Genomic DNA, 23,032 nt, shown 5'->3' with positions numbered 1-23,032 from the left:
CCCTCCCGGCGGGCTTGCGCCGCGGTCGCCGGCGGTGCGCGCCGCAGAGGGTCGGCTGTGGACGCGCCCCCTCGCCCCGGTCCGAGCGACCCTGTGGAGGAATCGGGTCTAGGGGCCCCACGAAGAGCCCGCGGGTGCGAGCGCTCCGGCTTGCCCGGGCCCCACCTGTGTTGTCGTTAAAGGACGCGGACCGAGCGGGGGTTGCTGTGGGGCGAGAGAAAGGGCCCCACCGCGAAGAACTTCGATGTAGTTTAGGAAAATACCGTTCCCCAAGGAGTTTCACCGAGTTTACGAGGGCCAGCGTCACGTTCCCCCCACCATCCACGTCTCTCACAGCCGTTCTGTTCCCAGCAGCACCGACCGCGTTGGGTCGTCGCCTGCGCGTTGCGTTTCTGCTCAGCCGTCTCCCCCACTCGACTGTGAGTCCCTGCCCCGCTCCCCTTCCTTCTTACCCCCACACCCCCTTCTTTCAGCAAGTAGTTTCCTGAGCGTCCACTGAGTTTGGGCCAAGCCGGCCACTGGGTGGCAGAAGGCAGGGTCTCCTTCGGCTTGCAGGTGAGCGTCACCTCAAAGCCAGGAACTTCCTGTCCCCCCGTCATCGATGGGGGCATGTTTGGTCTTGGCCATTTCCAGCAGTCCTCAGAAGCTGGACGCTGGATCCAGGAGGAGGCTGGCAGGGACCCTAAGTGCCGCTGTCTGCCTCTGTTTTCTGACCATTGAATCCACGTTTGTTAATTATTTTTTCTCCTTTTTATCTGCTCAATGGTTTGAATCTATTTAAAGGAAATATTCTCCTCAGGCCGCATGAGCCAGAGGGGACTCACACCCCAGATGAACGCGGGGTTTCAGTACCTCTTGGCAGACATCAGTCCAAAAACGTCAGAGCCACGCACTGGGCAGCCCTCTGACCCTCTCATGGCTTTAACTCTGCTACTCAGCATTTTTGCTATGACCAAGTTTTACCAGGGCAAAATCTTTCCCACATTTTCCCCAGTTCTCTTCACCTATTTTAGTAATGCTGAGCAGAGGTTGTAGACAGTGTTCTTTGTCTTTTGGAAAGAGGTAGTCAATCCCTAGTAAACTGTAGGGCTAAAGTTTATTATTGGTGTTACTTCCATTGATATATTTTATTTCATGGGGGGGTCTCCTGGATTTAATTGGAAAGCTTTGCTCTGTTCCAACTATCACTTTAAAAAATGTATGGAACATATGTTTTTTCACACTCTTTCAAAATCAGACTTAAAAAATTTTTAAGAGAAATAATTTACAGTTTAGCTGGTACTGAATGATAGTAAAATATGGCCTAATAAGTTATATAGCACTTGGTGTAACACCGTTTTTTTTTCTGAGAACGTGTCAAGGAAGCCATATAATTGTATCTGAACATGCTCTTGTTTAGCAATACTAAGTCTGTTCCAACCTGTTTTCTTTCTCATCTTAATCCAGTTTTAAAGAGCATATCTCCAGACCAACCGATGCCTTGACCAGATTCTTTATCATTAATCAAATTTCATTCATCCAACAAACATTTATTAAATACCTACTATATTTTAGATATTGTGCTTTGGCTTCAAAGTGCCTGTGGTTATTGGAGAAGAAAGACAAAGACCAATGTAAATAGTGTATAGGTGTTCAAATATAGGCATCAAGAAATGCATGGTCTGGGATTTTATCTTATTTAACAAGCTAATAGGTTAGTCTGTTACTGTTTCATGGATGCTGTCAAAAGACACAGGACTCCTGGGTCAGACACAGTGGACTTTATTATCACTGCAAAGACAATAGCAAGAGTTTTATGTTGGTTTGTGTTTGTCCCCTATGCCTCCCATGTCCCGTGGGGGCAATACAAATAGTCTATGAGGGATGCCTGAAGTAGGTTATATAACAAGAGAGAAGCACTGAACTTAGGGAATTTGCTTCTTTTAGAGTAAACATAATTAATCTTTCTCTTTGTGGGTGGGGAGATGTTATGTCATTCCTCAAAATTACTTGCTGCAAACGATACCCCAAGAGATGGCCTGGGTAAAGAGCGGTAGGGGACTTAACATTCTTGGCATACCCAGTAAGAGTGTTCAGGGAAGTTCAAGGTCTATGGCAGATTGCCTCTTCTAGCATAAGTACAGCATATCATACGCTGCATAGGAAGGCCAGATAACCTAGTCTTGGGGGAATCAATGGAGGTTTCCTGAAAGAGATGACCATGACAGTCAAATAGGAATCGGCCACACGAAAGGGGAAGAAGAGCATTCTGGTAGGAGAAGCGTCATGTATAAAACCTGAAGTAAATTATTCACTTCAAGAAGTTTCTTATTCCCTTTCATATTCATCTCCATGTTGAGTTCCAGTCACAAATAGAATTGTAGTTAGTGTGTAACTCTGGAAGGTCTAGATTCAACAGCCTTCTGTGAATTGCACCAGCCCCTGGAATCTTTACATTAACGTCATGTAAAATTCACAGCTAATTATACTATCTACATTCATAATGTTTCTACCTTTTCTAGTAACTGCTCCTTTTTTTTAACTCCACTATCCACATGATTAATAGTGAAGCTTTGTAAAATATGACCTTAACCTATGGCTACAGTTGATTGGCCCATAGTTTGGGACCTGACTCATGCTGAACTAAGCAGAATCCTTTCCCTGGGAGTTTATTTATTTAATTTCAAAATATTAATTAAGGGGGTACAAGTGTTTTTTCATTACATGGATATCTTGTATAGTGCTTAAATCAGGGCTATTGGTGTACCCATCACCAGAATAGTGTTCACTGTACCCAAGGGGTAAGTTTTTATCCCACAGCCACCCTCCTGGCCTGACCCCTGCTTGGTTTCTCAGGTCCCTTATATCACTTTGTGCCCATCTGAACCCATCTATTAGCTCCCACTTATTAGTGAGAACATATGGTGCTTTCCTGGGAGTTCAAAATCAAGGTTAGGAGATTTTAACTTAAAGCCAACTACTCTCAAACAGAGGAAATGTAACCTTTGGCTTTTATTTTTTTCCGAGTAAACTGAAAATGAAAGAGAATATAGAAAACTCTTTGGGTTTTCTATAGTGCACTAGAGCCTGGTACTACCATTCATGGGTGGTATCTCTGTCCCTGGTTTCTGAGACACCCGTGTATTCCTCTTTAGAAAACTAATTTTCAATGTCATTAATTAATAAAAACCTTACATAGGGTTAGATAAGATTAGATCCCGTAAAATTCATAAAACTTGGTTTTGATTATTTTAATAATATTTACTCAGCACCCCCTTTATGTCATGCATTCTACAAGGTGCCGGGGATATAAAACTCAGTCCCTGCCCTTCCATATATTACAGTCTATGAGTTTAGGTTATGAGACAGAATTGCATCCAAAACCAGTTTCCTCCAAAAAACGCAACTACTCATTGGTTCAGCCTGATGGCAATCAGCCTCAAACCAATCAACAGTGCCCAGACTCTTAGGGTCACCTAAGAATATTGATTCCTCCACAACATGTGGCCTGAGGGGGAGGGGATGTCAGTCAGAGAATAGAGTTTCCAGAGAAAAGAAGAAACAAATATATCAGTATCTACCACATCCCTCCAAAACATTTCTAGAATGGAAAGGTCAATTCCAGACTGGAATGACAGCATAATCTGGAAAGGATGGTTCGGGAAGAAAGCACAGACCTAGAAAAAAACTTAGTGCTATCATTTATATTATTAGAATATGAAGTTTCATAGAATCAAGTACAATTATCAATTTTAAAACAGCAAGTAACTTACTATTTTTCTGAACAGTAAATCTTTCAAAAAATTATCTTTAATTTTCTATTTAAGTGCATAAATAATTATACACATATATATTTCTATATATGTGTATATGTGTGTATATTTGTGTTTTATTTTTTGGTTAAAATTTTTTCTTTTTTCTTTTGCTCATGTGAGTTAGAATATGGTTTATTTTTTGGAAGGGGTCTTGACTATCCTCTCTTTTCTCCTGTTCTGGAACATCCTTCCCCCCACACCTGGCCACAAAACAACTGACATTAATAGCCTAGTATGTATCCCTCCATATGTACGCATGCATATATATGCACAGGTTTTTTCATTAATGCTTTACAAAAATGGAATTTTACTTTTCTCACTCAACAGTACCTCATAGAAACTCTTCTGAGTCAACTTACCTAGGTCTACCTTACTTTTTTAATGGTTTCATAATATTACATATGTGGATGTTCCATAATATATTCAGTCATTTCTTATTAGGTATTCACTTTGTTTCCAGGTTTTGCCACAACAAACATTGTAGCAATAAAAATCCTGTGTATGTCTATATATATGTGTGTTTTTATTTCTACAGGAGTAATTTCTGGGGCAAATGAATATGGTGATTCGGTGTATTGGCCCCCTTAATGACCTGACTCTACATCTTCCTGGTTATAACAAGATATCAGCTCCCTTGGCAGGTCCACTTCTGTGGCATGGTTTTTGGAATTGGTCCTGGAGTTTCAGCTACAACAATCTATCTCCTCAGCCCTAACAGTAAGTTTGTAAGCAAAGTATACTCTCTAATAAGTCCTTTCCTATTTGAACCAGCTAGAGAGGAGTCTGTTGTCCACCATCAAAACCCTAGCTGATCCAATGTGTTTTAAATTTTAATAAAGGACAGTAAAAATATATTGAATAAATTGCCATCCATATTCAAGATGATGATACTCTCCTGTCCTTGGTAGAGAAAGGGCTTTGGGTTGCTTTTCCACAAGATTAGTACAAATCTATTAATGATTTGCTTAGCAGGAATTAACATTGCATGACTTATATTGAACTAGAAAGACCTGCTTACCTTTCATCAGTGGAAGACCCCCAATGACATGTAGCTTCCTCTTCCTTTATAAATATGAGAACCCCCAGAAAGAAATGCCTTCTTCATTTCTTTCCTATTAAGTAAGCAACCATGCACATTGATCTCCTGATGTTGGCCGGTTGCTTTGTGGGTACAAATGAAAGAAGAAAGAAGCAAGCCACTGTTTTTGTAAAACCACCTGTATGTCGGATCTCACTCAATAGCCATGGAAAAGATTGGTTTGAATACTTTTGCTCACCCTCTTTTAGTATTTTTCCTGAAACTTTTACACTTAAAAACAGTCATTTGAGGATGGGAATAAAAACCAAATCAAACAGTACATGTGTTTAAATTTATTTCAACACAGGCATTGTCTTAAATTTGCACCTTGTCTTGTAACACATTTCATACCTAGAGAACAGGTCTGAGAACTACATAAAAGGATTATTTGAGAAAATTTTAACAAAAGTGCTTACGGCTTGTTTCAGAAACACAGAATTGCCAGTCACAAAGAGCCACCAAGTGGCAATACATTCACAAATTTGCTTGGAAAGTAAAATATTTTACATATTTACACTATACATTTAAATGGGATATTCTGAAGCATTATTATTAACAATAAACTCTTAGCAAGAAGTCCTCTTTAACCCTCTGGCATTTAATGGAGGATATTGATTTTATGGAGTTCTCCAATTTGATTCCTATCTTCACCATAACCCAAGTAGACTTTCTTTCACCACCTCCAGTACACATACTTACCTCTTACACAAAGTAGCTTTTATTAGCTTATCACCAACCAAATCCTTGTTAGTAGAAGTTCGAGTTTTATTAACATCAATGTATTTACAATGTAAAGGTAAATTATTTAGAGGGAAGTCTCTAAAAATTGAAATAATTTCATGAAACTCTATTCTAAATGGACTTTACAGTACAAAATTTATAGTTACAGAAGTATAATAGCTAAACAAGTTAATAATTTACAAGGTACTTATTAGTATTGATTGCCCCAGGATTCACTCCATTTACATCAATATTTATATTAATAATGATTGTATCTTGTAGAAAACAAGTTATGAGTATAAAAATGGCTATTATAAATTACCATAGCTATACCAAAAATGAACATTAAAATGCAGCAGTTTGTATGTTAAAATACATAGAAATTTGCTAGACTTCTTTAACGAAGTGCTTTATAAAAGTATAAAACTATAAAAGGTGCTGTTTTCATGAATTTTCTGTTTTCCTCGTTGTTGAGCCAAGCCAACAAGCAAAGATTATAAATAGTGCAACTGAGCATTGGCCATCAATTACCTTCGAATTCAGACAGTAGATTCCAGCACAGAGAGTCTGAGCCCCAAAGCAGTTTTTCATCCTTATGTTACCTAACTGTTGCTATAGCCTAAACTCCCTGAAAAATAAGCTAACTTCATTTTACTTTTTGTAGCGTTCATGTATTCTCAGAGTGTTTACTGAAATAGAACTTGCAAGCTGATTGTTAGAAAAACCAAGAAACTTACTATTAAAATACTAATTCTGAATATCTTAAAATCACATAGAAAACAGATCATGGTTTATAAAAAACAATTACTTAAATAATCAGATAAATAGAAAAAGAGGAAAGATACAATTTAAAAACGTACATTGAACATGGAATACAATATTATTCTTTACATAAATTTGCGTTGAAAAGTTCACAACAGTTGATGTAAAATTTTATTATCAGTCTCTTTCAGCTCAAGATTGGTCAGAGCTTGAAATTTAAAACAGTTGACAGATTGAAGGAATAGCTTTCCTGTTAGTTATCTCATCGTTAGTTTTGAGTTGCATGGGAACAATGTTAACTAGCCCTGGCATTTTGCTTCTAGGCAAGGCAATGATTAGGTAGATAATAATAACATAGTTTTTTCTTGCATTTCTATCAGTTCCAGATCTCTATACACTTCACCAACACCTACCATTATCCTTAATTTATATGGTTAAAACAGACTAGGTGAGAAAAATGGAAAATAAAATTAAGTCAGGCGGCAAATATAAACCAAACAAGATAAAATCCATTCATGTTGACCGTCATAATACTGAGATCAGGATTGCATGCTTTCTATAGTTCTAGCAAATTATCTTCACTGCCATCTATTGGTCTTTACCCTGAATTAGGAGATAAATCCCCTGATGTTATGAACGGCAACTAAAGAGTTAGGAAAGCCAAATTATCAGTGGTTATCAGAAGTAATTTATTCTAGATAAATTTTTGAAAAAATTATAGGGACAAGGCTTAGGAGCTCTCCCTTAAGATTTCTCAAGGGTTTGGTAAATGATCGGCAGCGAAGCCTGTGAATCCCAGGGTATCAGATCTGACTGGACTGCATTCTAGGGACTTGGGCCAAGGTGCCCAGTTGGTACTTGTGACTAAAATGCCCTCCTTGAAAAGAAGTGTTCTATCCTGCAAATAAGGGGAAAATAGATAGGTCTGGGGAAATGGGGAAAACCAGCTAAAGTCTGTCCCATGAAGAGATGTCTACTTATCTCTGCCCCTCATTTATGTTCCCTTCTTAAGCAGAAATTCTGTGGCCATGCAACTATGTATGGTCGGGTTGCCTGGCCCAAGTCCCTGGCTCGATTCAAATTCAGCCCTTCATAATTCAGCCAGTCCCCACAAACTGTTTCAGAGGAATTCCTAGGAGCACTCATCCTCCATTGGCTTAGTAGGGATTCAGGTCCTCATCTATAACCTTAACATGTGCCTCCTAGGCTCCACTATGGATGTAATGATGCCCTTATGAAAATTCCTTTATCTTTGTTTGAAAGAGGAAAAAAAAAAAAAAAAGAACACCTTAAACCTCCTAAATGTTGATGAGTCAAACACGATGATAATATTTACTCCCCTGTTATCACCCCTATATTTTGTTTAATGTCATGAATGTAGGGTATGGACAGGAAGAGGCAAACAGAGTTTTGCAGTTATGCGGGGTAATTAATAAGTTTTGCATGTATCTGGGATATTAGGGTTGTAAATTACAATGAGAGATGTAAAAATGTTAGGCAGAAAATAAAGCAGAAAGCCCAAATGGGACAGTGAATTAGAGATTAAGTTGAGGGGAGGTGGAAAGGCAGGCCAAGAACATACACAGAGAGAGAAAATAGCAGAGAATCCCTCCAAATAAGAATCAATTGTTCCAGCTTTCAGGAAGTGTATATATGGGGTGTGGAGAGGAAAAGGGGAATTGGGGTTATCTCAGTGCAAGCACTGCTCAGATTAGATCTTTTAAATCTGTCCTTCCCAGGGACACACACATTTACACTTCATTTCTATTACAAGCCTTTTGTGAAAAGGTAATGAATTTTACTGAAAAAGCCTCATAGTTCTGACTCCTTATCTTTTTCATCCAGGTAGTATTCGTCATCCGTAGTTGTGTCAGTGTCACAATCTGAGTCTACTGGGTCCTCCTCATAGATATTAAGTGGTTCACTAGGAGATAAGCCATCCTGTGGCACCTGAGTACCAGGAGAATTTGAGCCTAATGACTCTGATGGGTTGGGAGGGTTAATCACATCATCTTTTAGGAAGCCAGGGTTCTTAAGAAAACTTGGTTTCCATAATCTACCTTGTGTGAGTGACCTCTTTACATTTTCCAAGAAAGCTAACTGTTGTTCTTTCCCAAAAATTCCATAGTCAATAGGTCTGGATATAGACGTTGCAGACCTGGGACCTGTTTTTGTCCTGCCGCTATTGTACAAAGCCCAACTTTCATTTTCATCACAGGAAGGAAGTTCAGAAAAAGATCTGAATCTTCGACTATACCCATTGTTGATAGAGAATTCATTCCCAAGGGTCAGTTGACTCAGGGCATTGTCAACAGAAGTGCTTTCAGAAAAATGGCGCCCCCTGACTTTTGGGGGAAGACTTTTTAGTAGCAGATCACCATGCACATTAATGCTTTTTAAGCTCTTTGACCGATAGAGGTGTGGCTCAGAGTCCCACTCCAAAGTTGAAGCACTCCTTTGTTGCTGCTGAGAACTGGCCCGTGGGATGCTTATTCTAGGTTTCTGTGCAGGCTCCAGTGGAAAAGGAGGGCTCAGCCTCCTCTGATGGTCAGAGAAATCTGCTTTCCTGAGGCTGCTGAACATGAGCTGGGCTGGGGCTCCTGATTCTCTTTCCAAACTCTGGGCTAGTGTTACACCTTTGGAATTCTCACGCTCGGGTGGTGACTCTGAGATATTTTTAAACTCATCCTGACGTACTTGTGAAATGCTACTAGACTTCAGACTGCTGAAGAGTGCAGAAGGTTCTCTGTTGGATACTACAGTAACCTGGAGAGGGTTCTCAGAATTCCTGACATTCATTCCATCATTACTCAACCTGCTTTCACCAGTGGATTCTGAAGACTTTGGAGTAGGCTCAGGAGACAGTGGGCTGCAATCCAGCGTGCCAAGAGATAAATGGCCAAAGCCAGACCTGCTCCCAGTTTTCGGGAAAATAGTAGCTACATGTCTTCTAGGGCTTAAATCTTTAGCTGGGAATTTTCTGCTTGCTTTAGACATGGCTGTGAATCTGTGTTTAACTGAAGGCCTGTTTTCCTCTTTTTCTAGATCATCCAAGAAAAACTTCTGCATTTCATCTTTAGCCTTCCTGCTCTCTGTCATATTTACCTCCTGACTTCTTGGAGGTAATTCTCTGGTTTCAGACTGCAAACTCTCTAAGTCTGGTTCACCTGACTGAGTCTCCTCAACAAGCTGTAATTTTTGCAGTGCTGGAGTAAGAGCAAAGACTTGGCTCTCTGAGTCAGAAAGCGTTTTATTAGTCATTTTTTGGTAATTGGTTCCAATTTCCTCTCTGCCTTCCCCAGGATGTGATCCACTGGAGCTATCAGCTACAGCTCTGGCTCTCTGATCTTTGTGAGGGCACTTCTCACTTCCAGTAGATGTAATGGCTATACTTCTACCTGCACACTCTCCAGAGCTTCTGGCTTGGGAATTTTCAATATCGTTACTATCTTCTGAATGGACTAGGAGAGTAGAGGGACCACTGTTACCTGAATTAATGGATGGCTGACAATTTTCAGATTTTTCTTCTGTAATATTTTTTCCCTGAAGCATCAATGAAGTATACAGGGTTTCACTTTGCAATTTTTCCCCTCTTTCTCTCCTGCTTTGTGAATCACCTAAAGGTGCTTTAGCTAAATTATCGACATGATTATTCTTTTGAGCAGAACTGACTGGCATCTGTAGATTTTCAGGTGAAGTTGTTCCTGACTGCTCTTGTGTAGAATTTGGTTTGTCTTTTTCTAAAGCATTAGGAAATGTTTCAGTCTCCACTTGAAGTGATTCTGTAAGTGAATTGGTATTTTGTGTATACTGTTGAAGGAGGTTACAGAATTTTTTGCCGGGTTTCCTTGGTAAAGTGTAATATATTGAAACCACCTCAAGACATTTTACATTGTCTTCATCACCAGAAACAGAAAACATACTAGTAGTCTTAAATTTGTGTAATGTTTCCCCACTTTCTTTTCTTGACAAGTCTGAACAAAAGGGTAAAGGGTCTTCATTTGAAAGGGAAAATACACTTGTCCTAGAGGCAGCAATTTTACCATCCTTTTCAGTGCATTCTTGAGAGTATTCCTTTTGATGGTGTCTTTTGGTTAAAGAACCATCTCTGACAGATAAGTCACTTTCCACAGGGTTAATGGTTCTCTCCCAAAGCCTTGGTGTTACAGGAGAAGTATTTGTGTCTGAGACCAATGACTTTTTTCCTTCATCTCTTCCAGTTGAGGCATGTGGAGCCCCTGAAGGACCTGACACAGCCGTGTTGATGAGGAACGGAAGTGGTCCTTTTCTAACAGAAGCAGATCCAGTGATTTTCATATTTGTCGTCCTCACTGCGGCTTCAGGTACTACTGGGACTGAGTCTGACATGACTTTAGAACATTCACTCACTGACTCAGGAGAATTGGGGCTGAATTTATTTGGTGTGCACCTCCCCACTGGATCTTCCACATTATTTTTGATTTGGAATGGAAGTGGCCCCTTCCTAAATGAAGCAGCCATTATCTTACTTCCTGACTGCCTGCTATTTATGAGAAAACTGGTTGATTTTCTTGGCAAAGTACAATAAATTGTGTCAAGCTCAGAAGCTTTGGAGTTGCTCCGATTCGCCTCCGTGAGACTACTGCTACTGCTTGTGGGTTCTGATGTACTTTCTGTTTCGCTTAACTTTTCAATGCAGGATATGTGTCGTCTTACTTTTCCTTTTCCCTTTCCACTCCTGAAAGGGGAGTGTGAATGGCACTTGACAACATCAACCACTTCGTCAGGTACAGGCACGTGACTATCGTGACTCTCTTCATTTTCTGAGGGGCTTACAGCAAACTGATTATTTTGGTTCTTCCTAGAATAGTCTTTTTCTTCTCTTTCTCCCACAGATGGATCTTTGTCTGAAGGATTTCTGGAGGACATTCTAGAAGGAATCACAAGAGCATCAAGGAAAGAATTATTTGATGGTGAGGAAGGTGGCAGTCCACCTAAAGAACCACATGAGATCTTGTGGCCAGCAACCGACTTGCTACAGTTGGTGGAGTGAGTTGTGGCACGTTGTTCTCCCTCGGTTTCTAAAATAACTGGCTTCTCTGGAGGTTGTGCATTTTGATTAGCAGTAGGTTCAGAGCTCTGGTGGTTATTTGCAGTAATGCCTGAAATATCTTCATTTCTTACTGTTAATTCCTGGTGACAACCTTGATTTGGCCTGGGAAAAGATGGTGTTCTGCTCTCCTGAACAAACGGAAGGGAGGCTGCTAAGCCAAGTTTTCCGTTCCCAGTAAACCTCTTATCTTTTTTATGCTCGTTGGATTTATCTTTGTGTGGTATGTACATTTTGGAGCTATCTTTCCTGGAAAAGACTCTGGGTGGCCTTTTTGAATTTACTGCAGTAGGTACATTAAAACCAAACCTGTTGCTCTTGGCTGCGTCCTGGGAGAGGGGATTTTGAAAATCAGGTAAAGGGTTAGAGGTTGCTGTCTGTGAAACAGGTTGGGGTATTTCACCTGTCGTGTTTGTCTGGTCCATCTTGCTTAGCTGTTTGTCTTCTTCTGAAATAGATTCATTTAAGTCTTTCTCATTATTCACTTCTGTGACCAAGCTATTGGGCTGGCTTTCAGCAAGAGGCAGAGAACCAACTGAATCACTGTTGGTCACAGTGACTTCTGTATGGCTTCTTATTGGACAAAAGGCAGGCTTATCGGGAATAATTTTCTGCAAAGTGACTGTGGAATTCTGAAAACTGGGACTCTGAGGATTCCCTTTGTCATCAGGAATCTGGGGGAAGGAAGTTTTGAATGAGGATGCTATAGTCTGAGCAATTCCACATGAGCGAGGTTCTTTATTTACATGTACTTCTACAGGATAGCTGTGCTGTTGATATTCCAGTCCACCAGATCTGATGTGATAGCTTGAACCAGACATGGAGCAAACATCAGGTGAGCCGAAATGAGGAGTCAGCTGGTTCCCATTACCTTGGGATACCTCCATGCTCTCCGGCATGGATGTCTGAAAATCAAACTGCCACGGATGTGGCCCTTCTTGGCCTCTAGAAACATTTGTTCCATAACTAGAAGAAAATGATTCCCAGCGTTCAGAAGAAACACCATGGCCATGAACAGCTGTTGCACTATTTGCTTCAATGGAAGTCATTTCAAAGTCTCTATCAGAAGTGAAGGATTTCCTGCTTTGATGAAAGTCAGACCAGGAAGAATGTTCTTCCTGTTGGCCCCAAAAAGGACTTTGTCCAAATCTCTGTTCTCTGCTTTGTCCAAAGGTATTGCTAAAGAAAGACCTGGCAAATGGGTTGTCTTGATGGTAGAATGGCATATTCTCTGAGTTCTCAAATGTGTCAGGACTCATTGCATTATCCATGGGGGCATTTAAACTAATATTTTGGTAAACATTCTGTGAATGGTACAATTCATATCTCCTGTTCTCCTGAGGACACCTAGGATATATATACTGGTCAGCAGGATCAATTTCCATTGGTGATGGTGCTCTCAGGAACTCTTCCTGGTTCTGCCAATCTCTGGAAGAATCTGCTCTATTCCATATGATGGATGATAAAGGAGTTCTTTTTGGGCTTTGTTGGTGCCTTGGTGGTAGAAATCCACTCTTGTTCTGAATTGTGGATGGAAAATATAAGCTTCTTGCTGTGAAATGGCCTGTAGCTGGGAAGGCTGATCGTTGCCTGCTGTCAAAACACAGAGAAGTACTACCAAAAGTATTCTTTTGCACATAATCTTCTTTTACGACTCTGGGCTCCCTTGTCCTGTACATATCATAAATTGTCCTTGTCCTAGGAGAAAAGGTTTTAAAACATTCCCTAGGAGTTCTTGGTCTTAGGATGTCATAGATAGACATATTGGAAGTCTCATTATAGTGATTTTTGTGCCTTTCTGTGATGGTATCATGTCTGTTCCCACTGGAGTAAAAATGACTGAACTGTGTTCTTGATCCATAGTTGAGGGGTGTTCTGGTATTCACTGAGCTTGCAGATTGTTCCTGAGCCAGTTTGCTATCCAAATCATCTAAAACTAAAAGGAGAATATGAATCAACTTTTTTGTATATCATTTTATAGTTTAATAATTTGAGTTGTTGAATGGCCCTCTTTAAGGAACATAATCATTCATAATTTTATTTTTACCATATTATCATAAATATGATGACATTAATTTTAATTATGTTTTTAAGACAGTCTGACTTTTCCAAGACTGTAATGGAAGGTTTTTTTTCATACTTTTTCAAAGTAAACCTTCAATAATGCCTTAAGGACAAAAAGCTGTATTTTGTGTAACAATGAATTTTAATCATGGTTTCTTTTAGTGCATTTAAAGTGTACTGAATTTTTTAAAGATACGGGCCAATAATAAAAGGGAATTAATAATACAGATTGCTGTATTGGTTCTATCACTGAATAACTAGACGGCTATGAGTAAATTAAACCACGTGTTTCTGTTTCTTTCATGCCACTAGGTTGCTACAATATTTCCACTTGTGTATATCTCATGGGATTGTAATAAAATGAGAGTCTGTAATAGCATGTGATTTCTCAGTTGTACTGTTTAGAAAACAGTATTCACATCAAAAGTTTAGCACCTAATTTATAAACATACTTAGTTTATAAACTAAGGATAGATTTGAGCAATACATATAATTAAAAGCTATATACAATATTATTAAATGATATGCTGATAGATTGTTTTTCCTGGAAAAATTAAGACCCATTAGCACTCCTATAATACAACACTTTCTATGTGTCAGAAAGCACTTAATATATTAACTCTAAATTCTTAATATATTAATCGCTTAATAGTAACTCATTAAATCCTCACATAACCTTACAAGGTTGGTACTATTACTGTTTTCATTGTGTAATGAGTAAACTCAAGCATGAAGAGATTAAGTAAATTGCTAAGATCAGAATATGCTGGGATCTGACCCCAGATAGTCTTGTCTCCTGAGTCCATGCACACAACCACTGTACAATGCAACCTCTGTGCTATAAAAGCCCACTTTTTATTTTTTGCTCTTTATGAACTATAAAGATGATTTCACTATAAGATGAGCTCATAGTTTTATAAAGATATGAAGTTGCTGTTGTCAAACAATGATTATTTTTCCCTCAGTAGCAAGGTCAGAGGGTGGCGTCCAAGATAGGGCCCCCTGACCTCCTTATAATATTGAGAACATAGGCCAAGGCAAGACCAAGGGCTCATGCTTACTAGGACCACAGTCTCTGTGATCTCAGACAAGTCACAGCATATTTTCAGTGACATGGTTGGTATTTCTTAAACTGTGTTTATTTAATCATATCTGACATCTTTACCTCAATAGAAACCTGTTAAGACTTTGAATAGAACCATAATCTTTTGAGGTTTTTATTTTCTCTAAGATCCACCCTGAAATAGATATATTTTACCAGATTCATATTATAATAAATAGAAATAAGTTATATGTATTTATTGAAGATATACTCATTAATGAAAATCAAATCTGAAATGAGAAATAAGTTATAGCATTGTTTAAATCACTGAAGAATTTTTTGGTTTACAGAAATCTTTCCTTCTGAGTTACATAAAGTGGTTCACTCTCTTTGGTTATTTTAAATTACTTGTCATACAAAATTTTGATTTTAACTGTACAATGACAGGGAAGGTGAGGCCTATCAGTGTCTGAGCACATATCAGGACGATGTGCACGTGACATGCCAATTATGTTAGCGCAGGGGCTAAAGGGAGTTTTTTACATCTGTTCTGGATTGTCCCTACCCTGTTTCATTTATAAGTTGGTGCTACTAAGTTTGTACTGCCAAAAGAAGAACTCATCTTGAGCATTAAGGATCTGTAACTGAAGAATTCTTTAGAGAATCATCTGTCAATGTTTTAATGACAAAATATTTACTCATCCCTAGTCTCTGAAATAATCTATTCCCTATGGCCACAACAAAATAATTGAGCAATACCCAAGTATAAGGTGGGGCAAGTGAAACAAAACAAACAGGATTTTAAATTACCAAAGTCACTTAGAATCCCAAATTAGCAATGCTGTTTTACTCGCTACTCCTAAGATGAGAAAAATTCCTGTTCTGCTTCTCTTCTTTATTTTAGAGAGGCCACACCATTTTTTTTTTTTTCCATTTCATGAATAGTGGCTCTTCCCTTTAATCAAAACCTTCACTTTGGAACAGAGATTTTCCTCCAGTTTCTGCCCGGAACCATATTACTGAAGGGAGTCCCTAGGTTGATTGTTCAGCTGAATGGCTCTCGCTGCCCACCACACCTGCCCCACACACTAGGGTCAAGGTGATGTTATTACCTTTGCAAACTGAATTTAGTTCCTCGAGGTGAAGCTCATATGACTTTAGAGTTAACTTGTCAAATGGTCAGACTTACTTTGACACAGAATAACCTATGTGAAGGTGAACTATGATTATATAATAAGATACACGTGCATGTAGTACTTTTGGAATCTGTTTCAGTTTTTTCATTATTTATTGCACATGGTTGATTATTTAGTGACAATCAAATTTCATCACAGTGCATTTAGGTCCTAATCAGGAACAACAGAAATCTATGAAGAACAGCAAACTTTGTAGATGTATTTCCTAAGGATATATTTTCTTTTTACCTGAGGTTAAATATTAAACATTATTACTATTTATTAGTCCTTGATCTGAGAATATTTGCTTAGATTATATTTAATCATAAGGTTCTTTACTATTTGTGTTAATAACATATATCAGCATCCTCTTCAAATAAGGTAAATAAGGGGACTTCAAAAGTAAACTACAGGGGTCCTTCTTGGTGTACTTACACACACAGTAAACTACAGGGACTCATATGTGTTGAGCGCTTTAATACAAACTGTAATTATTATTTGCTTTCTTTAGTACCAGGGTTTCCAAAGGCAATTTTAATGCACAGACTTACCTTGGAAAAACTCATTCTCCAGCAGTGAAGCATCCCATGGAGGAGCCATGCCACTTTCCTCCCTCATGACTGCTGGCTTGGGGGCAAATGCACTATCAACGGGTTGATTTTCCACAGGTGAATTGTATATTTTTGCCTGCTAATTTTAAAGTAGAAGACACAGTATTATTTCTGGACCTTTTCCAGCCAAAATACTCACATGCTCCCACAAAAATGTCCCAAGTTTAAAAGTCCTAGTGTAAGGACTGCAAATCAATTTTCCTAACATTTATTTGTCAACTTACAATGTTTTGTTGTTTCTGCCAGTTGCAGCTGACCATGAACTTCTCCATACTTACATTAATTCTTTTTTTTTCTTTAGAGACAGAGTCTCACTCTGTAGCTCAGGTTGCAGCAGCACGATCATAGCTCACTGCAGCCTTGAACTCCTGGGCTCAAGTGATCCTCCCACCTCAGCCTCCCAAGTAGCTGGGACTACAGGTGTGCATCGCCATGCCCAGCTAATTTCTTATTTTTTGTACAGTTGAGGTCTTGCTATGTTGCCCAGGCTGGTTTCAAGCTTCTGGCCTCAAGCGATCTTCCTGCCTCAGCCTCCCAAAGTGCTGAGATTACAGGCATGAGCCACCTGGTCCACATTCATTCTTTTAATTATGAGTCTTCAGGCAAGGTACCAAGCCCCTCTGCCAAAGTTCCCTACAAACTTACATAGCACTACATAAATCTTAGGGGAGTTCCTGGCAGGCAGGAAAGAAATCAGCCTCTCGAGTTGGGAGTGTTATCTCCATGGTCCCAAAGCCTGGGATTTTGGATTTCTTTCAAGAGCCTGTTAGCTACAGTTTGTAGTGGACCTTAAGATTTGTGAATTTGCGCCGGGCATGGTGGCTCAGGCCTGTAATCCTAGCACTCTGGGAGGCCGAGGCGGGCGGATCCTTTGAGCTCAGGAGTTCGAGAGCAAGAGTGAGACCCTGTCTCTACTAAAAATAGAAAGAAATTAGCCAAACAACTAAAATATATACAAAAAAAAAAAAATTAGCCGGGCATGGTGGTGCATGCCTGTAGTCCCAGCTACTCGGGAGGCTGAGGCAGAAGGATCACCTGAGCCCAGGAGTTTGAGGTTGCTGTGAGCTAGGCTGACGCCACGGCACTCACTCTAGCCCGGGGAACAGAGTGAGACTCTGTCTCAAAAAAAAAAACAAAAGATTTGTGAATTTGATGGATTTAGGGGGAAAAAAGTTTCTACTCAGAGATCATCTAGAATGGTAGAATCCCTCAGCCTTGAAGAGCTGATTTACTAGTTCTGAAACAAAGGCACTAAAGTATGACCTTATAAATGATAAAAGTCTTTTTTTAAAAAAAGAAACTATTGCTAATTTTTAAACTAAAGGATTTAGGAGAATGATATAGAGCTAAAGTTGTTTTCCTTTTTTTAAACTAGCAAACATTTATCTTGATTTGACCAAATCCAATCACTGCCCTACTTTCAAGCTTTTATTTGTCTTCATAACCTTGCGGGCATTATCCACTCCCACACCTTCACTTTCCTGTGCCAAAACCCCATTTGCATTTCCTCTGTCAAACTGGCTCTGTCACTCATGACTCCACTTTAACTCATCCTGCACTTATCCCTACAGAAGGCCACTTCCCTTTCCCGTCTCTGTTTTCAGCTTACTCTGCTACCCAGTCCTTGCCTCTTAAATTCTTCTCCTCCCTAAGTGTTCCCTCCATTTGATGTTCACCATTGCATTTCGCCTCATCTTTAATGCCTAAGACCAAATGTCTAACCTTTCCAAAGCTCCAACTTTTTAATTTCTCCATCACAACTCTGCTCGATTCTAAAGCCCAGGTTCTTTTAACCCTTGCATTCCTTACAAATCTAGTATTTTCACTCCTGCCTGCTTGCTTCTCAAGGTCTAGGTCAGTTTTTTCTTATAGAAACCTGCCCAAATTTCACTGACATGTGGTTTTCAGTTCTGTGGGCAAGCCACAATTGACTACTCTCACAAAGAAGATTTATTAATAAGGAAGGAATTTTCCTGTGATAATTTATTGGTCATTGGATATAATTTAGCACACTAATATAAAATTCGGAAGTAAATAAATGTTAGAAGGAAAACATAACTATAGTGAGATATCAATTGGAAGTTATAAAACCTGAAACTAATCATTTGAGAAATCAGATGAGTTAAAACTAATTCTTTTTACTCGGAAGTACATCAAAGTATTCTCTTTAATTCCCTGCCTAATGTCTCTCCAACTCTTTGTGATAATAACAATTGGTCACAGATCTTATAAATCCATTCTTCCCAAATCTGCAGTTTTGACAGTTGGTGTGGAGTAGACATATCTGATTAACAGGCTATCAAGGGTCATTGTTTCTGAACCATTTAAAACCTGAACAAACTTCAAATTTTCTCTTTGTAGACCAGGGCACATTCCTTGTGGGCTCCAGGATCACATTCCTTTGTAATGAAAATTTACAGCGACATAAATAGCAACTCATCTTTCAGAGTCCAGTTCATATCACCGTCTCTGCAAGCCCTTTTCTAGCTCTTCCAGGCAAAATTACTTACCATAGTTTTTTAATGCTCCTTTAGTATCGTACCTATTAGGTTATATTGAAAGTTGTTTATACTCTTTCCACTTGTACATTACCACTAGCCTTCTCTCCTTCCTCTCTACCACCAATTTCAGTTCCTACTCTGATCTAGGAAACCAGAGGTTCAAAGACAAATCAGTCAGGACCCTGGAAGTGGACTCTAAATGGCTAAGAAAGCACAGTATTCTCCTCTTCACCCAAGCACCTAGCCTGGCATCTAGCATGTAAGAGATTGATTAATATCAAGTCCAAGACTACTTTTCCCACAGTAACATTTCGTTCTTCTAGACTTTTTAAACATGTTTTTTAATACTCATTTGCTACCAGTTTTCTTATATTTGAACAAAGTTACCCATTTATTCAGTTTTCAATGTACTTTTTAAAAATATTCTCTCACTAATTTACAAAAAATTTGTGAATTATGGATTATCATTTCCATCTTGCAGATGAGAAAATTGTATGTCATGTAAGTGCCTACTTAAGTCACATGAATAATATTAACACATGGTGGCACTGACTACACACACTCATATGATCTGATCCCAAACCCTGTTCTTGCCATTATGTTGTTTTTTTACTGTTACTTTATTAACATACATATCTTCAGTGAGTTCCTCTTCTCTGAAGAGGGTAACTTGTCTTAGATATTCCATGCCCTACATTACCTGTGGCATGATACTTTGCAAATAGTTATAAATTGATTTACAATATACCAAGGTAGAAAACTACCTATTTAAGATTTCTAATATATATTATTACAGAAATTGAGACACTGAAGATTTATAATATTAGGACTCAGAAAAGCATGTTTTAGGCAGGACAGTATAGTGGTTAGACTCATCAGCTCTCCATAGGTTCAAATCTTGGCTCTACCCATTAATAGTTATATGACTTTGAGCAAGTTATTTAACCTCTTTGACCTTAGTTTCTCTCTTGGTAAAATGAAAATAACAACAACAGCAACAATAACAACACCTATCTCATAGGGTTGCTGTGAGGATTAAGTGAATTAATAGTTATAAAACATTTAGAATGGTGTCTAGCACTTAGTAAGTCCTTACTGTTGGCTATTCCTGTTCTTTTGTGGTTATAGAGAATTTCCTAGAGGCTTCCTGCTGATTCGTGCAGCCCACTGAGCTAGAAAGGTATCCCAAAGGATTAGAGGCCTGAGTTTCAAAATTCTGCTTTCAGATCTCAGTTACGTTCTCAAACATGGTACATAGCATAGGCTGCGCAAAATGAGGCCTTTTACACAACTCCAATTTACTCTACTGATATTGTCTGCAATTCTGACATGACTAGACTAGACAAACAATTCTTCTGTCATAGAGTAACCTGAGAATATTGAGAACTTACAAGGCAGCCAAACCTGCAGAGCAGCTGTCAGGACTGAAGCCTGACACTGATTATCAAGTGCCTTGCCAAAATCAACAAATAAATTTTTCAAGGTGTTCCTGAATTTGCTCTATGTCCGTTTTCCTGCATAGGTCACATCCACCAGTGTACCTGTGGCTTAAAACCACCCAATAATTTCTTCTTTCAATTACTGAGTGCTCAGGTTGTGGCAGAGAGTGGGGAGGCCCAGGCGAGTGTGACACAGTCCCTGCCTCAGGGAGCTCACACCAACCCAGATGAAAAGCCCAGCGTGGTAAGTGCCACATTGGAGGTGTGTTCCTAGGGGCACAGAGCTGGCAGTATCACCTAGCAGGAGGCCCAGCCAGAATCTATTCAGATGTAAGGAATAATCAAGTAGCCCAGACATGCTGCCAAACTTCCTACAATACACAGGAGACCTCCTGCCCCTGAAACGGAGTTATTCAGCCCTAAATGTCCATTGTGCTGAGGCTGAGAAAAACCCTGGCTCCATGATCTCCAAGTTTCTCTCTAGCTCTAAAAATTCTGTTTTCTGAAACCCTTTGCTTCCTTTAAGCATATACAAAAGTTTAAATAGCAGCTTCCTCCTTTTCTGAGGGGAAGATCATCCAAATATGCAGTACAACCTCCCATAAAATGATGGAATCTCCTTGTGCCATTCCTGCCACGCTGCCAACCCAGGGATGGGAAGTTCATCACCTCAAATCTTGGTAAGAATTCCTGTGGCATCAATGGTCAACTTCCAGCTCTGTCTGGGGGTGAGGGAATAGGGCTTCCATGAATAAATAATGAAAATCTCCATGTCATGTAGAACTCTTGTTTTAGATAGTACTTTCATTATTTTTTCTCTCCTGCTTTTTATAATAGCTATTAAGTGGGAGCAACAATCACTGGCTTGAGTTTGGCTTATTTGCAGCTCTTCCCTTGCAGATTGTCATGCTCTGAGCAGTGAAATGGTTACACGCAAGTGGCAATAGGAGTGTCAAAGAAAGATGTCCATGAATCCTCAGACTGGATTCTCAAATCCTGAGAACTCTAAATTAACTCCACCATTTAATAAGTTCTAGGCATTTTCATTTCCTTTCACATTCCTTGTCTGCTTAAAACAGCAGAGGATGGTCAGTCAGTCTAAGCATTTCTCCCTGGAAAATTGAGAGTACAGAAGCATCCCGGAGCAGGGCTCTGTCTTCCTAGAGAGCAAAACTAGATGCAGAGGATTTGCCACTTCAGTCCACTGCTCAGTGAAAGCAGGGTTTCTGCAGGTAGAGAGCACTTGGGGGCCATATGCAAACAGGGCTCTGGGGCTGACAAGCTAGCGGCATTATTGACTTCTGGTTGTGAAGTTACAGAGACCCGTAAGTCTACCGTTTACCAGTGTGACCTCAAGCATAAATTTTAAACTCTCTAAACCTCAGTTTCTTCATTTTTAAAATGGGAATGGTAATAGGACCTACTTCATAGATATATTCTAGGGATTAAATGAAAGGGTCTACGTCAAGTGCCTGGATGACAATAAATTCTCCATTACATGTGGCAGCTGTTGGTGCCGGTGTCATGGTTGGGGCTGAAGCATACAGAGGAGAGAAACAGAATTCAGTGTTAATATCCAGAAAGAAGAAGTAGTGTCAAGAACCTCTGTTTACACGTGCTCCTTGCCAGAATTCTACTCCATGCTTTTTGTAAAAGAGAGAGAGGGAGAGAGAGAGAGAGAAAGGTAGGTAGCAGTACTAAGGCCACAATAAATACCTTTGCTCTCCTCTTCACTCTTAGTCCCTTCCAAAACTCTACCTTTCTTTAATCTCCAAACCACCTGAGTTACACAGAAAGACACAGGCAGTATAGATCAAAAGTCATGACCATGAAAAAGCAGAAACTTAAAGCTTCTCCATCCGGTAAGCATGTGAACACAACAGTAAATTTAAATTTAAGCCTTTGAGGGAGGGTCTCATTGGGTCAGTCCCCTCACATGAACTTGTTCCAGCCTCTCACCTGTCAGTGGTTTCCTCTTTGAATACAAATGACAAGCACACTCTGAAACGATCCAGTCCAGACTCACCCTGACTGGCAAAAGTGGCCATGGCTGCCTCTGGCCTCTTCTTCCACCCAACCCTTCAGGGCCATTCAGGAATGATACCTGGTGAATTATTGGAGATGCCACCAATGGCGTGAGAGGAAACATGATGGTGTCCCTTCTTCCTGGCAGAGCCTACCCTACTATTTCAGCATTCTAGGGCCAGAGCCAACTGGAAACCAACTGCGATTGGGAAACTTTGAACTCTTGAGTTGAAATCTTAGCTTCTAAAGTAAATTTAAACTTGAGCCAAGGGGAATCCTACTGAAATAGGTAGCCAACCTGGAAGGAATTACCTGAGGTCTACACGTCCTAGTGTAAGCTTCAGTTCTCTGCTTACTTACCCCAGCAGTTCCCCTCACAGACACAGGAGGGCCTGCATGGCTGTCACATCTGTGGAAAGAATTTGAAATAATTTCTTTAAAAAAGAGCATTTTAAAAGGAGAAAAAGCAACAGCGCATTTACCATTATATTTTGCTATCCTGAGAAGATACATTTTTAATTCTCTGTAGAAAGATATGTTGGTTGGTGCACTGCTGAAAAAAATTTCAGAAACCTCTTCCTATGATTGCTTAAAATCAATGTTTTACATCTTTGTCACTCAGGTTTTCAGGAAAATATTATGCAACAGTGGATTTGTATTTGAGCACAGCATAAAAACATCATAAAATACAGCAGTCAAATTTGTTGAGTGTTTATTATGTGTCAGGCACTG

General features: G+C 39.5%; 1 protein-coding gene and 1 long non-coding RNA gene across 3 annotated transcripts in view; one reads left to right on the top strand and one right to left on the bottom strand.

Annotated features, from left to right (window-relative positions):
- Window positions 1-5,156: 5,156 nt before the first annotated feature.
- Window positions 5,157-23,032, bottom strand: part of EXPH5 (exophilin 5) — a 68,110-nt gene continuing 50,234 nt past the window's right edge. The window contains exons 4-6 of the mRNA XM_045556658.1: window positions 22,661-22,709; window positions 16,276-16,414; window positions 5,157-13,379 (exon numbers count right to left, since the gene is read on the bottom strand). Coding sequence (XP_045412614.1) covers window positions 8,167-13,379; window positions 16,276-16,414; window positions 22,661-22,709 — 5,401 coding nt within the window. The 3' untranslated portion in view covers window positions 5,157-8,166. The remainder of the gene's footprint in view (window positions 13,380-16,275; window positions 16,415-22,660; window positions 22,710-23,032) is intronic.
- LOC123641730 overlaps window positions 10,582-23,032 on the top strand; it is a 44,730-nt gene continuing 32,279 nt past the window's right edge. For both annotated transcript variants that reach the window (XR_006736337.1, XR_006736338.1), the window contains exons 1-2: window positions 10,582-10,697; window positions 11,229-11,306. This is a non-coding gene — a long non-coding RNA (uncharacterized LOC123641730). The remainder of the gene's footprint in view (window positions 10,698-11,228; window positions 11,307-23,032) is intronic.

This window comes from Lemur catta, chromosome 7, assembly GCF_020740605.2.
Source record: "Lemur catta isolate mLemCat1 chromosome 7, mLemCat1.pri, whole genome shotgun sequence".
NCBI lineage: Eukaryota > Metazoa > Chordata > Mammalia > Primates > Lemuridae > Lemur > Lemur catta.
The sequence above is the reverse complement of the archived record's forward strand: the minus strand, read 5'-3'. Positions and strand labels throughout refer to the sequence as shown.